This window comes from Fringilla coelebs (genome assembly GCF_963513975.1).
Source record: "Fringilla coelebs genome assembly, chromosome: 3".
NCBI lineage: Eukaryota > Metazoa > Chordata > Aves > Passeriformes > Fringillidae > Fringilla > Fringilla coelebs.
In genome coordinates this window covers 106,504,320-106,529,050 of record NC_140030.1, presented here as the reverse complement: position 1 = coordinate 106,529,050, position 24,731 = coordinate 106,504,320, and the positions used below count along the sequence as shown (strand labels likewise).

The following is a 24,731-nucleotide window of genomic DNA, read 5'->3' as shown; positions in this document are numbered from 1 at the left end:
TCTTCAGTCAGAGCTTTCCATACTGCACAGCTCCAAAGAAAGTTGCTACATACAGCAGACAGCTGAAAAGCACTGTAGGCACAAAACTACAGAAACTAGTAACAAAACCCAACGAAATAGTAATCTGTGGTATTCCAAACACTGACTCCCCCCCCCCCAAACATTAAATCCTGCACAATTTTCCCCTCTTAATAAAACACTTCCACTACCCAAAATGCCTGACACGAGCCAGACCTTCCCGTGCCAGGCTCAGTAGAACAAGGTGTTAATGACACCAATATTTCTCTGTATTTTCAGCTTGTTCCAAGGGCTGTATGGCAGTACTCAGCTAAGACTGGCGACACTGGGACTTCCACAGCTGACAGAAGACACTGATCACCAGCGAGGTTTTTACTGCTGTGCTTTGTAAACCTTGTCATCAGGTTTGGCTGTGCTCAAAGCAGCGTTGCCCAGAGCCACTCCGGTGCTACAGCTTTCCCTGAGCAAGGGCTTTGCAAGGGAGGGGTGAAAAGTGCTCTACAACACAACCACATTTCGAAACTGTCCTCAAGAGTGTGAATTTCTACAAGGGAATCAAACTCGCTGCCTCTCAGGGAGTCTTTGTAGACGGCAACAAAACTCGATGAAAAAGGTGAGAGAGATTTTCCCCCTCCCCAAACATCTCCTGCCAATCATCTCACAAATTAACAGGTGTGAAGGCAGAATTCTGCTCCCAACAGCACAATGATGATTATTCCATCATTTCATTCCAACAGCTGTACTTGGAAAATATTTAACAGAAGCCATTACCATTCACTGTGTTGAAAGGGTAACAATCAACACTGTATTATGATTCCTGGATAAAGAACCTTTTAGATCTTGGCCTTTAATGAGTACTGCAGTATATCCATGTTCTGGTTTTTCCATGTTCTGTGCTCACTGTTTCCAAGTCACACAAACACGATCTCATTTACGACGCCCCAGCCAGGTCCATTGTGAGCGTGCACACGAACACACAATGTTTTCAGTGCAAAATTTGCAGTTTGCACTTGGGTGACGTGGAAATGACACCACTCTTCCGACAGGCAGGGTGACTGAAAACATCTGTGCTCCCTGCCAACAACCTGCCTGAGGTGCTGCTGACTCACTCACCTGCTCAGCTGCACAGCCAGGGGATGGTCTCTGAATGGCTGCACCGCTGCCATTCGCTCTCGCCAGGGTCACCTTAGGCAACTGCTCCTAATGGTGTGTGCTGAAATGCTGCAGAGAGCACTGCCCTGCTCCATTGCTGCTCAGCTGCTGCAGAGGACAGTAACACATGGGTTACACCACCTACTGACCAATGCACTCCAAGTCCCGTCAGCACAGAGCAGGTAGTGCTGACTTCAGGAGACAGCTACACTGTCATTTTCTCATCTCCCCTAGGCAGGCCCTGGCAGTAGGAAGAAAAGCACCGACAGCTGGCAGAAGTGAGTGCTCTTTAGTCACTGAAGCAGTTTCTTGTGAAGTCCAAGTCCTGATGCATTAATCACATACTTTTTAATGAGGGGGTGGAGGAAGCAGTAGTTTCCCCTGAGTTGTTGGGAGTCATTCCTTCTTCTCGCCTTGCCTGTCCCTGTATATCTCACCTCTGTAGAAATGATCTGCAATGCCCACAACAGGCCCACATGCTACCTTCACACCAGAACAAATGAAAATCATCACAGCAACTCATCTTAGCTGGGACCTACATCTGCATTTCTTCTCCCACGTGCCACTTCATCTCCAAAATGATAATTTCTGGAGAAGCAGCCAGGCATTAATTTTGAAGTGAAAGCACACACAAGCTCTTGTTCAGATGCATGTAGTCCACAACAGTGGAAACTATTTTTATGGGCATAACAGAGGCGTGAGTATAATGGACTAAGTTAGGGGCCTCAACACATACATAAAAGCAATTTAGGCAAAACATTAAGTGGGATATAAATTGGCTGCAATAACACTTCAGCAGACAATTACATCATTATGTCCCCAGAATTCACAGAGTGAGGTCTTTAACAGTCTCCCAGAAAGCAAGCTGAAGCAGAGACTTCAGTAGTTACAAACACTTCAAGCCTCATTTAAGAACAGGAGTACAATTATTTATGGCATTGACAAAGTTTCATGTGTACAGAGGTCTTTGTCATATAGAAATTATTTGCTTTGGGGTCTCCCCCCCCACTTTCCTCTGATTAGAAACTGAATGGGGGCAGTGGCAGAATGTCATTGTTTTATGGCTAAAGCACCAGGATGGGCAGCTTGTGCTTTAATTTTTTTTTTCTCAGACATTTTTTTCCCCCATGAACTCAGGCAAGTCACAAAGAATTTACACTGACTGCGAATCAGTAAGGCTAGGCTGGCTTCCTTCAATTAACTGCACGGGCTATCTTAATGTCTGTGAGCTGTTGTACATGGCCTGCAGCCATGCTAAATAAAGATAAAATGGTTAAATATTTATAAATTGCTGCTTTTGGTAGTTTAACATTTAGATCAGAAGCCATTCCTCAACATGTCTCCCCTGAAAAAAAAGCACAGGATGTCATGGGACCTAATGTCTTGAAAACCCGTTCCTTTCAAGTGCTTTTGACAGAAATGGGACTGCCTGTTCATCCAGCTCTGCTCTGTGCTGGTACTGCCAAAGCAGGGCTTTCAGTGACTGTCACCACGCTGCTCCTGCCAGCCTGGCCCCGGGGACAGACTGCTCATCCGTCGGGTCTGGCAGCACCAGCGCCCGCGTTCCGGAGCGCGGGTCTGCTCCGCTCCCACGGGCTGGCAGCAGAAGCAGCGCCTGGGCTGACATCAGGTTTCACTGCAGGACGGTGGCAGGGCTCTCCCACAGCCCCCAAAAGGCACCTGCTGCCTCTTCAGCAAGTCCTGTAGCTTTTCCTGCTGTATTTGTGAACTTAGGGACTGCTTGGGATGTACTTCCTTGTGCTGCGATTATAACTGAGCACAATGCACACAGCACAAAGCACTCCTTGTGCTGCTTGGGTTGGAGCAACAGGGAACTTTCAGCCACCTCTGAGGGAGCACAAAAGCAGCTGCCTTCAACTCCTGGTCCCAAACTGAACTGTAAACTGCTTTTTTAAGAGGGGGAAAAATCTATCTTATAACTGAATTGAACAAGTTCTTTTGTTCTCTTTCAGAGACTGACAAGATCATACTTATGTGACTTACCAAAAAGGTTTTTTTGGAAGCAAAACAATGATTAGCCACTGGTTAAGCTACTTGAGGCAGAAGACAGGCTACTCTCTTCCTCTCAAAATCCATTATCACCATCCTCAATCAATTTTTTCTGTTGAGCTGTCCTCAAGCCATACAACTTGCCCAGTCCTTCTACATTTCCTTCTCTCCCTGAAAGAAGCTTTATTTTTCATCTATCACTCTTCATCCTCTTCTCATTCAGGGGTCCTGGGAAGACCTGCACCATTAGCAACCACTTTGGCTTTAACTCCTTTTACAAAAGGCCCTGGGACACAACAACATTTTAAGAAATAGATCTGCTCTTTCCACACAGATTACTGAAGACTGAAGCCACAACTGTCAGAATCAGCTTGAACTGTCCTGTCTTGGGAATTAGCCATCACTTTCCCTAATGCCCCAGAGAAATCAAGTAATTTTTAAGAGAATGATCTGATGTTGCTCTATGATTAAGTGCTCCCATATTGCTCAATGACTAAAAGTGAGAAGCAACAAACATCATGAAACATTGGAATTATCAGTTTGTATTGCTGTTTTGAGACAGGCATTTCAAGACCACCGACAGAGTGGTAACAGATCTCACTCCAGGTCCTGATGAACGAAGCTTGAGCCCAAACTCAACTTACAGCTTTGTTAGGATGTGAGTCTACAACAACCAACTTACATCATGTTGAAGGTAGGTATTTAAAGGAGGTTTATTGGGGCTAATACTAAATTCAAACAGCCACAAGCTTATTTTCCATGTTTACCACACCAACTGTTGACAGATGAAGTCTCAGTGGAAAGTCCAAATTTTAATTTCACCATAACTTCCTGAAACATGACTACAGATTTCAATATTTGGCATTCGATCCTTGAGAGAGATACCATGTTTAAGAACATTCTACCAAATACATTTAAATTATGACTCAAAACCAAAACAATTTGGAAGTTTTGAAACATAAAACTGTTAGTATGAAATTAGTTTTTATTTTTTTACCTCAAAATAAATGCACATTTATCATTTAGTCAAGTGAAAACTGAAAAAGAGTATCTTAAACAAGGGGGGAACCTTCACAGAGCAAGTACCACAAACATGCTCAAGTTCCTTCTCCTGTTCTTGCCCAGCTCTGTTTGGCTAAGAACACCAGAAAAATTTCCTTTTTTCTTTCTTGTCAGTTTGGTCAATTAAAAGAAACACTTAAAGCACCAGATTTAGAAGTGGTATAAAACAAAACCAGGTACTCGTTCTCATCAGAATTCAGGTCCGTGTATTGCCACACTTTTAATATAAAACTTTCACTAAGTGTTGTACTAAATAGTATTTAGTAATTTCTCCTGCAGTTTAGCTCTTGATATCTTGGTAAGAGAAGTCAATGCATAAGCATGTCAGAAGTCAACGCTATAGTGTAACTACAGTATAACTCTAACAGGGCTTCTAAATACTGTTCACCAGAGTGATGTCTTATAGTTGAATTTCAGTTTCAACAGGTACTTCAGATTTACCTGAGCAACATCATACACAATATATCTGGGAAGAATGTTAAGGAATAATTACAGTAGTTGGTATTAATGACACAGAAAAACCACAAAACACAGAGAACTTCACCTTTGAACTTAAGTTACCATACAGATGCCTGTGTGATTAACCAATTCTAAGAGCTCAAACCACAAAGCTTTAAATCTGACTTTTCCATCTGAAAATGTTTTATACAATAGTTAGGAACAAGCAATTAAGTTCTGTGGAGAATAGTGCAGCAGGAATCCTGAGTGACAGGCAGGTGAACTGACTTAGATACAGGGTTGTGGCTCCTGAAAATTATTTTCTGTCATAGTAACACACATCTCTCTTGGTATCTGGGCAGAAGAGTCATATAGATTAAATGAGAGCTACAGATTCCGATCCAGCATTTACAATTTAATTGTAGTTCTATTGCTACCTTCCAGCACAGTCACTAATACCTTCATTTTCCACTAAAAAACCCAAACTGGAATCACAAAGAAGAGCTCTACAATGATTGGCAGTGTTTGCACAATCTTATTTTTCCAGAGACAGTCCCAGCTCATCTATTTGTTTCACAATCTTTTAGGCCTCAAACTTACCTCTAATCCCTAAGTGTAAAAAAAAATAAATACACATCATATTATCTCAACTAGCCAATATCGACTGTATTACAGCTCATCATCTGACCGATGGTGTATTTAAGAAAACTCAAGATAAAACCAGTACTGCCATGAGTTGTGTGGCCCAGACTCCTTGAGGGAGAAAAACAGCTCATCAGGGCCACAGGCAGTTTCTACAAACTCAAAGTTTGCATTACTGGGTTACCTGCTTCACTGGCAGTGAAGAGAGCTAGCTGGACCTTAGACATCACTTATTTACATTCTTATGACCTCTTGTGGATTTAAAGCACAAACTGATTTGGAGGCACTTCTGCCTGGAAAGAGACTTAATGGCTACATCTCTGTTGGGCACTTGGGCCATACCTCAACACTTGCAGAGGTCTGGGGAACAGAAAAGATGTGCTGAGAGAGTGCAAGAGCACAGAGCTGGCTCCCCCACCTCTTCCTGGCCAAGCTGGCATACCACAGCACCATGAGGGAGAAACCAGACTGGAGTGATGAGAAACCACAGGCTGCATTCACCTCCCCTTGTCCTGGCACATCTCTGGGCAAAACAATACAGCAATTTTGCCTGATCACTCCAATAACTTTTGTTCCTGTTGGGGAAAGCTATTGGAATGTGTATTGTTTCCTTTTTTTTTGCAGAATGACAATTTAAGTGCACCAACTGTAAAAATCATCCCCCTTGCAGAAGAGATTGTCTGCAAATACTCCCCAAGGCAGATTTAAACAAACCCAAAAAAAACACAGTGAGGCAAAACTCCTAACTGGCCTTAGAGAGGTCCTGCAAATGCAGTGACACTCAAACACCGTGTGCAGCCAACATAACAGCAAAGGATACTCATTATACAGAAGACAGGTATCATTAATTCCTGTGGAGATCCCATTCCCTAAGGGAACCTCTACACCACCAAGGGTAGTCGTGGCTGTGGGATCAGGAGCAGTTTTGCCCAAGCCTAGAAAGGAAAAACAACATTAGTTATAAATCTAGGAGGCAAACAGATTTGCACAAAAAGAAAACGATCCAGCCAGCCAAATACCACTTCACATATACTTTCAAATCAAGTGTAGAAGTATCTTCAACAGAACATGAAAAATACTGTTTGTTTATTCAATTCAGCATCACCATATTTATGGCAGTTATACTCTGCTACATTAAAAATGAGAATTTTAGACTTTAAACTGTTAATTGTCTAATCTGTATGATCAAAGCTAAACCAGAACAGATTTGTAGCCCTCATATCCTAACTCCATGAATGAAAACATGCACATTGCAGCATTTTCAGACAAGTACAACAAACCAATTCTTATTCTCATTAAAATTTTCAATATAAATCTGATTTGACATCCATAACATGAGTAGTACGTATAGAAAAAAGTGCAAAATTACTTTTTATTCTCTTTTAGGCAACCTATTTTTTAAGCCTCTCAAAATGAATAGTTTAAGATAAGCCACTCATTACTGAAGGTACTTTTCTTCAATCTTCCATCTTGGTACAGAAGACAGTCATGATTACCATCTCTTTTGCTTGAGTGAGACAGCTAAGTCTTCTCTCTCATCTTCTTTTTCAATATATGACACTTTTTGCAGATAGAAGTTTAATAAGAGCAGTTATTCCATCTGAACTTTTATTCCTAGCTTTTCCCTTCTGTCCAAGCTTCTAAGCCACTTTGAAAGCTAAACAATGACTCTTCTGATCTATTCATCTCTCTTCTAAAAGACACAGTATTGTTATGATGAAAGCATGTAAGAAGTTGGAGAATGTACTTTATATTTTCTCCAGTGTAACATCAAATACAAGTTTCCTCCTGACCTTCAGCACCTTAAGTCTTAACATTCAGTGTATTAACTTGCATCTTAAAACACCCCATACAAATCCTGATGCAACTAAAGGGCAACATTATGCAACTTCTTAAAGGAAGTACAGCTAAGAAGTGACTATAGCTGTCTTTACTAAGCACCACAACCAAGTCTGCCATCAATTACAGATTACTAATGACAACTACTAATGCTTACCTTTGACACTGTGTTTTCCCTTGGGCAATTTTGTGATATGGGAAGCATTCTTTAGTTCGTACCTGGACAGCACAAAGAACACACAATAGCACTTTACATTAATCTTAAACTATCTTAGTGGAAAAAAAATCACAAATTTTTCAGGCTTTACTTTATGATGAATTAATGTAAAGTTAATCTAAGTTCTAGTCTTCTGGAACTCAAACTTTCTTTGTCTTAGTTACTAATTTTAATGATGTTAGCATTTTGTACAAGATTAAGCTAGACCTGAAACAACAGCTCTTATTTTAAGAAAAAACAGATCTTGTTTCTGAAGAAAAAACACATGCTTCTTCTTCACACTGAACAGAAGGCTTGCAACCTTAGCATCACCTTCTATGAGGATGTATTAAGCACATTTAGCAAGTACTCTTCATAAGTTACGTACATATTTCCAAGGGCGACTTCTCCCAGCAGTACTAAACCTATGGGATCAGCTTGAGATGTGTGACAGTAGTTTGCACTCTTGGATACCATGTCTGCAAAATAGATGCCCTTCCCAAACATGTAGCCGGTCTGCAAGAAGGAAATAAATATAAAATTAAAATTGGGGTAATAAAATAACCCAGCAGCACTGAATCCACCTGGCTGGGCTCCCGGGAGAGCAACTCAAGCTCTTGTGGACATGGACGCACAACCCACTCGGGGGACACGATGTTGTCTAAATGGTGGCAGATAACACAGCCCCTCCCCAGACAGAAATTCCCTTCTTTAGGCTGTCCCTGCCTGTGGCCATCTCTGGGCACAGGGATGCAGGCAGCCAGAGAAGCTGTTTCACCCACCACAGGAGCTTCAGGCGGAGCTATCCGCAGGCCCTGCGACAGGATGCCAGCGAAGTTGGTGGTGCGGGAGCCGTGCCACAGCAGCTGGCGGTTGTGGAGCTGCCTGAAGGGCTTGTAACGCTGGCTCTCCCCCTCACGCTCAATCCTGAAGATCTTCAGATCAGAAGAGGATAGGAGGAAAAGAAGAACCAAGCAAATAAACCATTAGCTTCATGCAGCTCGTCAGAGGGGAGAAGGAAAAAAAAATCTGATCTGCAAAGTACATTGATCTGCTAGGGAAATTGATCAGGATGGGTTTTAGTGTTTGTAATTGGCTGTGTCGGGCTAGCAAAAGAGAGGTAGCAGCAATCATGCAGCACTTGTTATTGATTACTTCTCCACCTTTTCTTCTGCATTTTCATGAGGCTCTATTTTTCTGAAAAAATCATTCAATGAACTAAGGTTCAATTTCAGATGATTACTCCTCCACCTTCCCTTTGAGGCAAATTAAATTAAAATAAAAACACCAAAGGAAAAACACCTCATTAGATTCATCTCTGCCTAGACTTTTGCTATTCTAATTAAAAGAAAATGTTTTATCAAATCATCCCTTCAACAGAGAAAACTGAGTTAGCTACTCAAAAATGTAAGGCAATTGCAAACAAGCAAAGCAATTTAGGAGAGTCCATCTTCCCAAAGATAAACCCCATTATTTCCCAGCTTACATCCACAACTTTGAGGTCATATGCATTGTGTGTAGCAGCATGAGTATTCTTCACATATTGTTTGATAATCTTGGCTTCTTCTGAATCTTTGTCAACAACCTGCAAAGAGGCAAATGAGAAGTCTCCTCAGCACACAAACTAGCAGCCATCTTATGACAACATGCACCCAAGGCCTGCAACTGCACTCTTTAAACCTCCTCAACCATTTAAGTGCAAATACATTCCTAGCTAGAGAAAATGGACAGATATACGGACAGCCACAGGATGTCTGAGACAGTGCTGGAAATGGAGATGATTTTCAGTTCCACTCAAAGAAGGGTCAGCCAAGAACTGAATCCAGTCCAGCTTTCAACACCTCAAAGAAGAGAGCCTCCATGGCCTCTCTGGGCAACCTTTTCCAGTTGTCCAACCACTCTCAGAGTAAACAAATTAAAAAAACCAAAACAAACAACATCAATAACAAAAGCTTTTTCTTTTGTTTCAACACAAATTCCTGTACTTCAATTTGTGCCCACTGCCTCTTGTCACTGGAAACCACTGAGGAAAGTCTGCCTCTGTTCTCTTTCCTTCTTTCTCCCATCACATATTCCTAGATATTGATACAATATCCCTTGAGCTCTTTTCTCCAGGTCAAAACAGCTCAGCTCTTTCTGCATCTCTTAAACACATATCCTAGTTCCTTATCCCACCTCAGTTCCATATATCTGTCCAGTTACAGTCTGGGTGATTTATTTTACTCCAAACTAACAGGACATCAGCTTGTATTCACAGCCACTCATGGCCTCTTATTTCCTTTACCTTAATATCTGTTTTAAGTTTTTCATAGTTGATGTCAATTGGGTCTTTATCTCCATCTTCATTTCCACCTCTGAGAAGGCTGTAAGCAACCTCAATATCAAGCAAGTTGTCCAACATCTGCACTTTAGCCTGAAGAATTGAAACAGGAAATGTTATGTTACTTAGGCCTTTGACATGTTCAGAATAAGTCTGGGATACTCCAAATTAAAAAAGTGTCTGACAATCATTGGCCAAATGGTGCCATCTAATAACTAAACAATACTGTCTTTAAATATATATACAGCCCCAAATATATTAAAATATACACACATGTATATACATAACATCTCTATCTTCTCATACCTTATGCATATAGTATTTACACAGACACATGCACATAAACTAAGAAGAAGATAATCTGAAGAAAAACAAGTTTAACCTCATGAAAGTATGAGGTTAAACTTGTTTTTCTTCAGATTATCTTTTGGCTTGTTTTAATGCTTACTTTAATCTCTGCTTTTATGAGGTTAAGTAAGTGTTAAACCTCACATACTCTCTATGTTAGATGTCCAACTCAAGACTTGTTGTCTGCAAACACCACTTTCCAACATTTGTGAAAAACAGTTTCTAGTCAATACCTGAATGTATTCCAAGTTATTCAGGAGAGGTGGCTTCTTCATCCCAAAGTCATGAGGAATCAGTGTATAGAAGCGGTTGGAGAGGTCCAAAATCTGGGATTCTGAACCACTGTCAGAAACTGCCTAGACAAGACAACAAGCACCAAAGAAAATTACTGAGTAAGACTAAGTCTCCATTGCAATAAACCATACAAGATACTTAGGGACTAACACAGGAGAAGCAATGCAAATAAAGCTTTTGCTTTAGTCTCACAGGACTCAAAAGAACAATTCTATTTAAGTGTCTTGTGTGCAGCAAGTCACAGTATTTGCACAGAAATACATGGAATTGTGTATGAGAAAAATTCAATGGGGATTATGTTTCTGGAGGGCAAAATAAAGTCTTCAGGACATTTAAATGGTGCATATCCTTGTCAAGGGTCTGGTCTATTCCAGAATCTAAAGAAATTCCTGTATCAATGCTTTGCCAAGGAGCCTGTGACAAAAAGCCATGGGTTATGCTGGTGCATTTTTGCAATCTGTAAAGGCAATACTGCGTAGTGATTCTGGAATGGTTCAGATCACGATGTGTAAATACAGCAGCGTTATCAAACTAGACACTTTCCTGAGTCAACTCAACCTTTATTCTAATCCTCTGACAGACTTCTCTGGGGTGGAAACACCAGCTCACTACTAGATCAAGGCACCAGCTTAGCTTTATTTGCTCAGCTGCCATTTCTGTTTGGCACAGCCTAAAGTTTGTGCTACAAAACTGCTGAAGACACAAGTACCGCTCACTGGTACAACAGTGAAGAGAACTAACTGGTTACCCATGGAAGCCACATCCTCTTCCCCAGAGAAAGAGAAAGCACAGCTCAGCATTCACCCCACTGAGCCCAGAACAACTTCTGAATTCCCTTTTTGCTCTAACATCTCCTTTATGCTCACCTGCTGAACCTCATTCAGGATGGAGTACGCACTCTGGATCTGTCGCTTGCTCAGTTTTCCCAATGGCATCTTCTGCAAGTCAATCTGATAAAGATATAAGTATTAAACCCAACTTTCACTACATTCAAACCACTGCAGCATTCCCTCTCTGGTTTCTAGAGAACTAATTTTGCCATGCTAATAGGACTGACCAACAAAGAATGGAAACATTTTAGACTCTGAGGATTGAGGAATTATGTCAGAAGGACACACCATTGAGAGGACATCCTATAACCAAAGGAATACTGCAATAGGAAGCTAAGCACACATGCTAGGGCAACACAAAAATAGTATATTAATTATCTGGCATGAAGTTTAATATTAACCTGGTGTCAGATGCATTTCTTAATCCATAAGTAACCATATACTTAAGGCTGGCAAAGAAGCAAACTGAATGAAGTAATTCTTGTTCATAAGATCATCTGTGTCTAGGTACAATCCAGACACCCTCTTCCAACTTTACCCTACAATTATCAAGGGCCAAATGCAAAGATGCTAGGAGGCGCTTCACGTTCATAAAAAATGAGCCAAAACCCCTCAAGTAAGTTAAAAGCAATGTCTTGGTTGCCTGCATTTATCCACTGATATAATTTAACGTTGGTTTTCTTTGTGTATTGATGGATCTTGGGAGAGTACTGGAATTTAATTTAAGGTACTAAAAAATGCTGGGCAAGCCATCTGAAAGCTTTCAGGTAAGCTGCAAAAAATGGTACAAAGCCTATTCTGAAAGGTAGGCACTCCAAATAATGATACAGAGGGCAAAGAACAGCTGCTTAAATGTCAAGTCTTAGGCAGAATAACTATGCTGGCTGAAGAAAACTGAAATTTCTTATTTAGAATTAGTTCAAATGACTGCATTAAAACAAACAGCAGGATCTCTGCACATCAGTAAAACAGTGCAAGGAGAGACATATCATGCTACCAAACCCCTCTCTGAAAACTTGCCAGAAGGATGGATCAAGAAGAATGGAGAAAAGAAGAATGGATGAAAATAAGAGTTTTATTAGAACAAATGAGAAATACAACCAAAACAATCCCAAGTCCACCCTGTGCAGAAGAGGATCTGGACTCTGACAAGACACTTCCATTAGTTTATGTACGAACTGGCAGGATTCCTCTAGTCTGAGGTGCATCTCATTTGCTACCTAAAATCCATGGTACTCCAGCCCCCAAATGTGGTTCCCTGCTTAGAAAAAAGGAGTGTCACCAGTGTCACATGATGAGCACACTGGTTATCTGTGTTAATGCTTTAAGAGCATCCAGCAAACAGCAGTCACTATGCAGATGTGACTGGGAAAAACCATAAACAAACAAAACCACAGAATGATTCCTGCTCCCAGGACTGACAGACAATTCTCTCATAGGCTTGTTAAATTGAAGACACTGACAGACAAAAAATGCACCTGTGTTTTAAGAACTGCATGTATCACAACTAAGCTACAACTTCCAGGGCTTGGCAAATTCCAGTCGGACTCTTGCCTTTATTTTAAGACAGATCTAAAACTCAAACTTGGCTTTTGGGAAGTAAGAAGCACTCTGGATTGCAAAGAACTTTCTTCTGATTGTGCAAGCATGATGGTAGGTTAGGAAGAAACATGAATGTGTGTAGTCACCTCAAATTCCACCATTGCTTTCTTCATGCTCTCCACATCAAAGATCATCTTAATAAGATCCTGGATTGGCTTAGCGAGTTTTGATTTTGTCCCAGCACCTACTGTCAATTTCCTGACAGCTTCTTCATCCTGCAAGGTAAAAATAGTATCAGAATTAGCAAAATCACAAAGGATTAAAAAGTAACAGGCTGGCTGCCATGGCAACAACTCAAAACCAATTTAGTGTGTGCATACTATGACTAGCCTGAAGTTCATGGGGAGCGTGGGACACTGCTCTGACATTCTGGAACAAAACTGTTTAAAAAAAACACCTATTCAGTAATTTGGCAGATACTATTTCAAGAGATAGCACTGTAAAAAAATATGCAGAAAGTAGAATTAAGGGACTAGGAACTCTCTTTGCATTGCTGCTTCACTTCAAGCAAGTATTAATTACTTTTTCTGCAAGCTTTCTGCTGCACAGAGACTTTCACATGAGAAAATGACTGTTTACTTTGCTGCTTTTATGACAAAACAGATGTAATAACTAGTTTCACCAAGTTTTTGTAATAAAAACTGCCACAGATGTGTACAGGAATCATCAATTAGGCATAATACCATCTTGATGCCTTCATGGAGAGAGCACAACACAAATAAATCATCAGCCAGGTGCTTTGAGTAACACTGTACATTACACTGAGACAGACACTTTGCCACTGCAATATTCAAATTTCCAGAATTAAAGCCAAGCTTTGAGTGCTTTGCACTGAAAGATGACATCCATTAATTTGACCAGGGAAAAACACAATGTCTTGAAAATATGTGCTCTGGCAATTTTATAGCATTCAACTGTTTAGTCTGAAAATAGTTCAGGTAACAGGTATGCCCTTAAATAAATACACAAATCCCCACTGGAAAGAAGGAAGAGAATTCTTATTTATCTCAGCTGTCTAAAAACCCAAATCTTACTGGCAGTGAATAATTTCTTTCTCACCCTGCTCAGTATATGCACTAAGTGGAACACTGCATTGGAATTGCTACAGCATTTGGGAGGATTTTTGGAGGCAGCAGACAGATGAAAAGCATCTATTTTAAATTTAAAAAAAATCGAGTTTTCAGACAGGATGTATGTGAACTGACTGCTGGATTAAGTGCAAATTAATGTCCCTAAAGTTACAGAGTAAACAGGAACACGCATTGAAGGGATCTGATAACAGAAAACTCTTTAGTTTCCCAACAGGGCTATTTTAATGGATGTAGATCCTTGACCTACAGCTTTCCCCTGTAGCAGAGAGAAGATATGCAACAGCTGCATTTCAATTCCCCTGGTTTGTGAAGTGCAAAAGATCCACAGAACAGAACAGTGACACAGGGAACCTCAGCAATGCTCCACCTGGGACAGGGGCATTTCAGGGTTACCTGTCCATAATCTATTTCCAGTGGGTAGAACTTTTTGGGATATTTTGTGAAGTTCTTAGAATGCCAAGAATTGCCAGTTTTCTCTTCATACAAATTCAGGAAGTGTTCAATGGCATCTTCTTTTGATGGCATCTGCTCCAGCTTGTTACTGCCAATCACAGTGCCCACACGGCCCCAGGAGCGGAACACCCAGTACCTGGAGAAATGCAATGGGACAAAAGAACAGCCATCAGCCACTCCAGTGCTATTGGCATAGCAGTAACTTTATGGAACACCCCCTCCACCACAGCGAGTGTGAAAAGGTAGAAAAAAGAATTTCTACCTTTTTTTCACTGTGGGAAATCAACAGAGGAATCACTCTATGTCCAAGAACTGGTGTAAAAAAATGGCCAGTGTTAACACACCAGAACCACAGCCCTGAGGATAAATGGGTGAACAGCAGGAAAAGACAGGCTAACATCTCTTCAATCTTCGTGTTTTGCAAATACAAACCTTCAGACTGTTGGGGTCATATATTTGAAAAACAAAGACAAAGCATCTTTAAGCCCCAGGCCCCAGAGTTCAGTATTTTAGAGAAACCAGAAGTAAATCAAATATTTGTTTGTACTGCTGACAGCACCTTGGGTGAGCTTCTGTAGTATTTATGGGGATACAATCAATCAGCCTTTCCAATATGTCAGGTATAAAATGCAGGCACTGAGATCCCTCCACGTACTGAATCCCAGACTTGATACAACCTCACACAAATGAGACAGGAACAAAGCCTATTAAAAACATGGTAAAATGCAATAAATCTGGAGCTGAACCACAGTCCTTGCTACCCTGGATTTCTGTGTCATTTATGTGTATGGCAGGGGCAGTTTTATTTTAAAGAACCTTCTCAATCTCTTCATCTAATCAGCAATGCAACCACTGAACAGCTCTGCCATGCACCCAATGAGACTGGAAAGCTAAACACACCATCAGCTCTTGACTATTTCATGCATTTTGTTACACTTTAGGGCACACAATTCAGGCTAACACTGTGGTAGAACAGACAGAATCTGGTTTTGCTTCCCAAGGTGACAGCTCTGTGATTAGAACACAACATTAAGTTAGAGAATATGGAGGGGGAAAAAAACCACCCTACGTTTTGTCAACACCCACAAAGAATGTCTCCATGCAGAGCACAGATTTCTCCATAGGTGGCTTGTTTGGTAGGTTTGGAGGAGTTCTTTTAGTTTTGTTTTTTTTTTTTTTTCATTTGTGTTGCAGTGGTTTTTTCCTTCAAGTAACTACACCAATCTGTTATCTCCCCAAAGACATTTTACTCACACTTTGCTTTGAAGGGAAAACTAAACTCACCTGTTCTCTCTGTCATCCTCCAGCAGCTGGAGCTTATAATAGGAATTTGTTCCTTTCACAATATCTACTAGTCCCAGGGTTGCACTGAAAATTTTCCCACCTTTTTCAAAGACATGAGCAGAATCCTCCAAACCTGCAGAGAAGAAAAAATTAGAACACAGAGGAGGAGGTTACTGTTTTAGCTCTCCTTCCTGCATTTGCACTCATCCAAATGTTTCCTGCAGCAGTGTGATTTAACAGAAATACTGCAAAAAACAGTGACCACACAGCTCATTCAAAACTACTTGGAGCACCATGAATTAATTAATGAATTGTGAGCTTACACCTTTAGATAAACTTTAGATAAACACAGGATCAGAACACCCAGTATCTGAAGAAACTAGAGTTAGTATCTAGTTAGCATCCTAACTAGAGGAAAAAAAACCTGTAACCTTTAATAGAGAATGATCTAAAATCCAGGATCTAATACTGTGTGAGCAGCTGAAGGAATCCTCAGGAGAAATGCAGCTCTGCAGGTGTCAGATTAGCAAATGGACTGAAAACCAAAGGCTGGCCTTGGATGCAGTACAAATTGTCAGAGCATCCATGCACCACAGGTTTGGAGAGTAGCATCAGCAGATGCTTATGCCAAACCTGTGTCCTCTGCTGGCTGGGCCTTTACTCACTCCACTGACAGGAGATCATAAAGCTGAACAAGGTGCATGCCTTAGTTTAAGTGGTCCTTCTGAAGAAAGCTGCACTAGAAAGTCCTGGAATATTCACCCTTGGATGTGAATCAATATGCTTCCTCTGATAGCAATGGTAAAGGTTAAAAAATTCATGCTCCTTCATGGAATCCTCATCCTTTCAGAGAAAAACCCTTTTCCAAACCATCACGCATTCTGATGACTGTGGGTGGTGCAGGCACAGGCACTGCTATCACTCACCAGAATCAGGATCGACTGCTGCTCCACCCTTCACTGTTAACTTCATCTTCTTTTCAGACTTGCTAGGTCCTGCAGTAAAAGACAGTTAATTTTTTTCTTAGGTGAGCAACACAGTCTCACTTGAATCAACCTTAAAATTCTCAATTTGCATAATTATCACCCTAAGGTGAAGCAGATTCCCAGTATATGAACACACTGACTTCAGGACTTCAGAGCCATTTTTTTAACCTAGCTCTAGCAGCCAACTAAATGAGAAATTACATTTCCCCAGATTCTATTTTTTTTTTCTCCTGGCCCCAAGAGGTGGACCATGTCGTTTTTTTTACCTGCACTGGAGATAAACACAACCACAAATGTGGAAGTGGGATTTAAAAACTTCAGGGCATGGGAGTGTTTGGATTCCCTGGGGATGCTACTGTGGTGAGACAGTCTGGCAATAACACACCCAATTGTATGACAGAAACCTCCACTTGGAGGACACAAAGAACAGGTTCTGAAGAGAAGTGAGCAAATGTGATGGTTTTGTTCACCATTCAGGGTTAATAATGGCATTGATGAGTAATGCCATCAATATTTTTACACTGCTACAAAAACATTGTGTTCTAAATCAAGTAGCATAGAGACTCAGTGCTCTGGACCTCAGTATTTTCTCACTTGCCAACACTCCCTGAGTTGTGTCTGTCATTTTGCTGTCCTAGGACCTCCTAGGAGCTGCAAAACTAACCCAAACTGGCAGTGAAGCTGATGTTTTATGAGAAAGAGACTGGATTGATGGTAGGGAGTCTGGGCAGACTGAAGTAGGAGAACCAAGAGCCAGCTCAGAAGACAGTTTCATGTTTACTTAAAGCTAGTCTTGCCCTGAGGTCCATTATATAAACTTATCATGAGGAAACAAAAAGGCAGAAAATTCAAGGGAAGGGTAAGGACAGACCATACCCAGGTTTGCTTTGTGCACGCACAGTACTGAACAGGCCTGTGGAGAAACAACCGCCTTGTTTCTCACCTTGTTCTTCTTTGACCTTCCCAGCACTCTTTGTACTTGGGGGCTTGCTGCTCTTCCCATCCACAGCCATTTCCTCGTGCTCCATTTTCACCTCTGCACCCCAGGGTGAAAGGGCATGGAGAGACACGAGCTCCTGGAAGTCCTTGCTGGAAGATTTCACGTCCTGAAGAAATGCCTCTGAGACCACACGGACTTTGGCCTCCTTCACTTCTTCCATCTTCTTGCTCATTTTCTCCACATCCTCTGCAGAGGCAGGATAGGAAGGGGAGAAAAAAATGCATCCATGAGGTTTTAGACCTCAGCCTCTCCCTCTGGCCACGATTCAGGGCTCTGTAACACTGTGTGAAAACACAATTCCACTACGTTTTGGATTCACCATGTTCTTTGGAGAGCCAAGTTCCTCCTTGGTTCCAAGATACAGCTTGGGCTAGAGCAGGAACACTCCTGTTCTACCTGGCTGGTACAGTTCTCCCTTCCCCAGGTCTCAGCTGGAGCTGGACTTTCTGATGGATGGGAGCAGTTCTCCCACCTCAGCAGTTTACACAGCTCCAAGACAGAGCAAGAGCAGACTCTAAGCTGCTAGCAGAGCAAACCAGTGCCCTCAGGCACCCACAGTCAGCTCTGGGGATTCCCCAAGGCAAGCATGGACACAGCCCTCAGCACCCCTCATCCCAACAAAGGTGGCTGGCACACCACCATGGTCTGCACACAAACCCCAGCTGCCACTGACCCACGAGAGCCTTAGGGCTCAGCCTGCCAGGTTAACTTGCTGGGTAAGCATAACTCAAACAGCACACATCTGTCTACTTTTCCAAGCACACTCAGGCCATGTGTGCACACAAAACACTCCTCCTAATCCAAACACTGATCCCCAGACAGCTCTGAGGACAAGTGTCCTCTGTAATCTGCTCAGCTCTGTTACCACTGCTGCCAGGAACCACAGCATGGCTGCTCACTCTGGGTGCTGATGCACAGGGTGGCCTTGTTAGCTGTTGTGGTCATCTTTCCTCCCAGGTCCTCCACAATGCTTTTCACCTCCTCCTTGTTCTTTGACAGCTTCCCAACAATCAGGATCTTCATGTTGGTCAGTGGTTTGTCTAAAGGTTTGGAAACAACACGTTAGGCACAGAGTTCCTGGACAAACAGCAAGCACAAAGTGACAGCATCCCCCCCTCTCTGTACAATCAGCTCAGCTGGCAGGGATAGGAGGGGCCAAGCAGGTCTGACCTATGCTAAGCAAGCAGGAGGGAGCTCCCCTTCCCAGAGGAAAGGGAACAAAGCTCAGCAGCTACCAACAAACAGAAGGGATGGAAGACAGGGAAATGGTATTCAGGCATATTTGCCCTTTTCTTGGTTTGTTTTGTTAAGTAAAAAGAATCAGCCTTCTTTCAGCACTGTGCTACCAGGGACTGTGCTCTGCTTCCCTATTCTTTTGATGCCTGGATAGCATGGAAGAAATTCACTGTCACATGAAAGCTCCAGCCTTTTCAAAAGGAAATCTTTTTTTGAGGGGCTGCAGAGAGAATTCTCTCTCAAGCAACACTGTTCCAGTCTTGATCTTATAGAGAGTACAAGGTTCTACTGTGCAAACCCCATAAGAAGTCAGGAGCAAACTGGTAACCATTGTGTTAACATTGCAATTCAGCCTGGTCCGGGACATGGCAAGAGCATATTTGCACTGCTATAAGATAAATGCTATCAACTCTAATTGACCAGCTGAGGGTTGTGCTTCCTCTTCTCTCCTCAACTCAGATTAGTTTGGTTGTTAGCAAACAAAGCAACCTGGCTTTAAATCTGGTCAACCTTTTGAGTTTACCTTCAGGGGACACTGGGGCTGGAATCATTTGCTAATCAGAAACAAGACCTGGGTTACTTTATCTTCATTGCTAACATAACATAATCTGGCTGAATGCTAACCATGCAGAATTACGCCCACCTTTTTAACCAAGTAACAATAATGCCCTGCACCCAAAATTATGGCCAGAACTAGAAGTCAGCATATACTTAACAGACAGGCTTTATCACCAAAGCATGCAACTCATTCCAGCCACCTACCTTTTGCCAGTTGGAGACAGCACATTTATTTTGCATAAGTGGAGTCAGTGATCAGTAAAGCCAAATCTCAGTAGATGACTTAGAAACAAAACAAACCCCTGAAAAACCCTCTTGCCCTCAAAGCCTACATTTATGTGGAATATCTGGCATTAAGGACATCCCTGGATGGTCCCCAAGAAACCAAGTGAGGTGGCACTTTGAAGCAGGTCTCCCCTGAGACACAATTTGCAACATCAGCCTTTACATTTCTGATTCACTGCACACACATCATTTCCTCACAATCAAGAAACACTCAAAACCATCTGTGAGTAAACAACAGAACCTCAAGCCCATGACCCCACACAACCAGGGCCTACCTGTGCTGGGAAGATGAAGCACAGGAGACACTGTTTTTATCAGGAGAGCTTTGCCTGCTAGAGAGCAGGAGAGCAGTGGGACTGTTCAGGGTGGCATGTTTATCTGGCTGGGAATGCCAGCCTGATCATCATCCTGAGCTCCACCAAGCCATGCCCAGCCAGACACTTACCTCTGGGTGCAGACACAGTCTCTGACAAAGGAGCAGATGCAGAGGGAGGAGGTGCTGAGTTCACAGTTGCAGCATCTGGAGGGAACACCCTGTCCTGCTTCTTACACTTAAATTTCTTCAGGTAAGGAATTTCCCGGAACTCCTGTGGGATGGAAGCATAAGCAATTTAAAATCAACAAATATTATTATAAGATTTATAAGGATAAATTGAATGCTGGCCAGATGTTGGCATTTATTGCACATCTTAGAAATTATTTTGATTCACACTGAGGTGGACAAACCCCCACTTTACTGACTGAGAAAACAAAGCTGGAAGAGGGTAAATGATGAGTTTCAAATCAACGACTCTTTCAATTTAATGTTACTGGAAAAAATATGATTTATTTATGCATTAGCTGCCTGCTCCTGGAGGGATGTGGCTGTGACAGGCCTTGCCTGCTGTCACAGCTGCTCAGTGCTGCAGCACACTGCTCTCTGGCATCCTACACTGACTGCTGCTTGTCCAATCAGCAGAGAAATGGGCTTCAGAACATCAAATATGCAGTGAACACTCACCTTTGGGATTACCCAGTCTTTCCTGTTGGGAGTCTGTGTTTTAGCCACGCACTTGGTCCAGGCAGTGATGTCCCCTGAACAGTAATAAGCGTCACTCTTGAACACAAACTGTCCCTTGCACTGCTCGCAGGGCAGCAGAGCTCCAAAGGCCATCCCATCTGCTACTCGGTCCAAGATCTACAGCACCAGAGAGAGAACACAGAGCAGGTCATGGCAGGAGGAGGCTGGAGGCACACACACACCGTGTTATCCCAGGCTGCACGAGAACACAACTGCCAGGCTGCTGGCACAGACACTTCCAGCACGTCACACACACTCTGAACATAAACCAAGCCTCTCTGCTGCACTGATGGATGTTTGATGCCACAGAGGCTTGGCACAAGGCTCTTCCTGCTCACAGTCCTGTGGATATTCTCAGTTCAGTCAAAGAGAATTCTCCCAGGCTTCAGGCCTGGGAAACTTAGAGAGGAAGAATGAAAACAATGATCTCTTTTTCTGTTCATGTTGTTTATAGATAGGTACCTTCAGAGTGTGCTATTCATGGATCACCAATAGTGTGGAAGGTTTTTACTTTTAGACCTATCAGGTTTCACCTTAGCAATCCTGGTTATAAAAGGATGCTACCTCTTAATATATTAAGTCTCTCTTTTTCACCTTCTGAACCGTGGAGTCATTTCATCCATCCCTGACTCAACAGTGTCACACCCCTGGCTCAGCCTCTCCTCTCCAGGAAGAGGGAGGTGATTCTCCCCCTCTGCTCTGCTCTCAAGAGATCCCCCCTTGAAGAGCAGCATTCAGATCTGGGGCTCCCACCAGAGCAAGGACACAGACCTGCAGAAGTGAGGCCAAAGGAGGGCCGCAAAAATGACCAGAGGGTTTGAGCATCTCTCCTGTGAAGACAAGCTGAGACATGGGATTGTGCAGCCTGGAGAAAAGGTCTCAAGGTCTCCTTGTAAGACCTTCCAGAATTTAAACAGGATCTACAAGAGAGCAGCGAGGCACTTTACAAGGCCATGTAGTGACAGGATAATGGCTTTAAACTGAAAGAAGGTATGTTTAGAGTGGATATTAGGAATAAATCCTTCACTCTGAGCGTGGTGAGGCACTGGAACAGGTTGCCCAGAGGAGCTGTGGATTCTCCATCCTTAGAAGTGTTCAAGACTGGGTTGGATGGGGCTTTAAGCAACCTGATCTAGGGGGGTGGCATCCCTGCCCATGGGGATTGGAAAGAAATCTTTATAGAATCCCAATGTCACTGTCATATTTTCTGAAAAATCCTCTTTGGCCAGGATTCTTCCCCTGGGAAGCTGAGAAGCCTCTGAGAAAAAATGAAAACAATTCTTATCTCATTTGCTTCTCATATGTTTTGCTGCTTTAGAATGTGGTTGGAGATTGTTTATCCAACATGTGAATTGTTTTGACTTAATGACCAATCACGGTCAGGCTGCATCAGACTCTGAGGAGAGAGTCATTAGTTTTTAATTATTATCTTTCAGCCTTCTGTAAGTATCCTTTCTCTATTCATTAGTATAGTTTAGTATAGCATTCTTTAATATAATATCATAAAAAAATAAATTAGCCTTCTGAGAACATGGAATCAGATTCAACATTCCTCCCCATGACAGGGGACCCTGAAAATACCCCATCCTTTCCAATCCAACCCATTCTACAATCCTGTGGTCCAGGAGAACACACCTACCACACAGCACCTGACCAGGCTGCCATGCCAGGGAGAAGACAAGCTACTGCATCTGAGCACATGAGGAGGTAGGTGGGGATGTAGGCTCAGACAAGTCCAGGTTTTCCTGCCTAAGACTATTCCATGACCATTTTGAGTCTAGACACTTCCCACACGCCAGCCCACACTCCTTAGAAAGAGTCTTGATAAATACAAATACTTAAAGCAGTATGTGGCTCTGAAAGGGAGCAGACTTTCACAAATGACATAGACCAAAATGGACTGTTTTTAGAAAAGAAACTGGGAAAGAATTTGTACAATTTTTGCTTCATTATGCATAGTTCACCAGTTGAGGGAGGCCATGTGAAGTGCCTTAACTAACCTGCTCATGAAGAGCCAGCTCCAAAAAAAACCAGCACAGAGCACTTTGAGCATAACAGAATAAAGGCACTACACCAGGACAAAGATGCTGAATTCAGCATCACTCACCACCACACCACCCTTCACAAGCAAGTGTAACAGCAATACCAGAGTCCTGGGACAGAAGGACTGGGCTTTGCACCAAATTTCTTTCTTGAGTGGTATGTTTGGAACATTCTTCAGACTTGTGGACCTTGCAGCAATATTGGGTCAGGTCAGCTTCACCAATTCCATGACCCCACACACACACAGAGCAACTACAACCAAACTCACAGCATTCTCCCCTGAGGGGACCTCCTGCTTGTTGGCAATCAGCAGCTCCTTCAGGTCATTGGTGGAGCAGACCTTCCTCAGCTCATCCTTGATGCCCCAGATCAGCTCTGTCTGCTCCTGTTGACAAAACCCAGCAGTTTAGAAAGCAATCCATTGCAAGCAGCAAAGAACACTCCTCAAACTGCAGTATGTGCACAAGGTTTTAGCAAGTCCACTTTATCTTACACACAGATTGTGAGATTAAGAGCTCCAAGAACCAGTACTTTACCAAAAGGGAGAGTCACACCTTCTACCAAACACCTAAAACAGACCCTTAAAGTCACATCCTCCAAATGTCAATGCCCTTATTTTGAAAGTCTCAGCATTCTATATAAATTTCACCTACCTAGCTGACACTGAAAAGAGTGGGGATGTAGCTGCATTTCAGCCTTCTATTAAAAAAAAATCAGAAATGCTGACTGCCACTGTTCTTTTTTTAAGATAACTAAGCATTAGAGGAATTTCTACCAGATCAGACACCTGCAGCAGTGTGGAGAAGCATGCATATTCCTTTGGGCTTTTTACAGAACTTGAAAGGGTTGGGAAGCACAGAAGCATCCTAAAACATCTCAAATAGTTTCTGAATGTTATCCATTGGCTACATCAAAAATGCAGTCTGCCCTGAAAGAAGTGGTTTACAGGGTTAAGTGGTGCAATTTTCAGTGTTAGTGATCATGCTTAATGAAATGCTGTTAAAAAAAGTGAACCCAAACTTAATCCTGATCCACAAAGTGCCTCCATTTGTCCTAAACATCCGCACTGCAGCAGCAAAACCTTAAAAATATCTTTTTTGAAAGTTATGGTGCTGCCACAAAACAAAAAAGAAAACTTTTGCATAAAGCCAGAGCCAGCATTTTTCTACAGCTCTATTAAGACCTCAGTTAGAGCAAAGACAGATTGTTAGTTTTTTTTTTTTTGCCTTGGAAACTTTGAATAAATAAAAAATTCCTGAAGCTCTATTAGGGATTCTTCCCACAATATTCTAAAAGATGACAGGTAGAAACCTGTGATCTATCACAATTTGTACCCACGAACTGAACACATCTTCCCAGAGGGTGAAAAAGATTTGATTTTTCATTAATCTAGTTGCACACTTTATAGCTGTTTAATTTTTACAATGAACTATTTATTGTTTTCCAAGCTTTTCTGCAATAGTGCTCAGGCTCCAAGCTCCAGCCACCACAGTCAGATGATAGAAGGAGCCCAGAACCAGCCTCTCAGAAAAAAGGCATTTAACCTAATCTCTTTAAATCCAATAAGCCCAAGTCCAAGAGAACATCCTGCCTGTCTTTGGAGAGAAAGGGGCAGGGTGGATTCCCTCCAGCAAAGCCTCAGTGACAGGGCACCTCCTGTGCCAGGGCACAAGGATGGTCTGTGCTGCCACTGCTCTCTCTGGGAACAAGGTGCTGCCTTCTCTAGAGGCACTTCATTGTCAGTGCCTGACACTGCACTCTGTCAACAAAGCAGTTCTTGGGTTGTGAGCAGCTAAAACTCACCTTCAGCTGTTTCTGCTGCTTTGATTCTTTCTCTTTTTCTTTTTTCTGCTTCTTTTTTGCAGTCACGTTCCCATCCACCTCTTCTCCTTTTCTCTTTCTAATAAACAAAACAAAACCACACACACATGAAAGGAAGTTGTTGAAATGGCTGTCCAGCAGTTACCAGAGCTCAGATTACTGC

General features: G+C 42.3%; 1 protein-coding gene across 1 annotated transcript in view; it reads right to left on the bottom strand.

The window, feature by feature from the left end:
* Positions 1-3,766: 3,766 nt before the first annotated feature.
* PARP1 (poly(ADP-ribose) polymerase 1) overlaps positions 3,767-24,731 on the bottom strand; it is a 31,820-nt gene continuing 10,855 nt past the window's right edge. The window contains exons 5-23 of the mRNA XM_084203010.1: positions 24,551-24,647; positions 23,016-23,132; positions 20,645-20,821; positions 20,090-20,231; positions 18,465-18,605; positions 17,509-17,751; positions 16,506-16,574; positions 15,580-15,712; positions 14,236-14,431; positions 12,838-12,966; positions 11,186-11,269; positions 10,259-10,381; positions 9,642-9,770; positions 8,844-8,942; positions 8,140-8,292; positions 7,746-7,873; positions 7,319-7,380; positions 6,143-6,257; positions 3,767-4,708 (exon numbers count right to left, since the gene is read on the bottom strand). Coding sequence (XP_084059136.1) covers positions 4,627-4,708; positions 6,143-6,257; positions 7,319-7,380; positions 7,746-7,873; positions 8,140-8,292; positions 8,844-8,942; positions 9,642-9,770; positions 10,259-10,381; positions 11,186-11,269; positions 12,838-12,966; positions 14,236-14,431; positions 15,580-15,712; positions 16,506-16,574; positions 17,509-17,751; positions 18,465-18,605; positions 20,090-20,231; positions 20,645-20,821; positions 23,016-23,132; positions 24,551-24,647 — 2,419 coding nt within the window. The 3' untranslated portion in view covers positions 3,767-4,626. The remainder of the gene's footprint in view (positions 4,709-6,142; positions 6,258-7,318; positions 7,381-7,745; positions 7,874-8,139; positions 8,293-8,843; positions 8,943-9,641; positions 9,771-10,258; positions 10,382-11,185; positions 11,270-12,837; positions 12,967-14,235; positions 14,432-15,579; positions 15,713-16,505; positions 16,575-17,508; positions 17,752-18,464; positions 18,606-20,089; positions 20,232-20,644; positions 20,822-23,015; positions 23,133-24,550; positions 24,648-24,731) is intronic.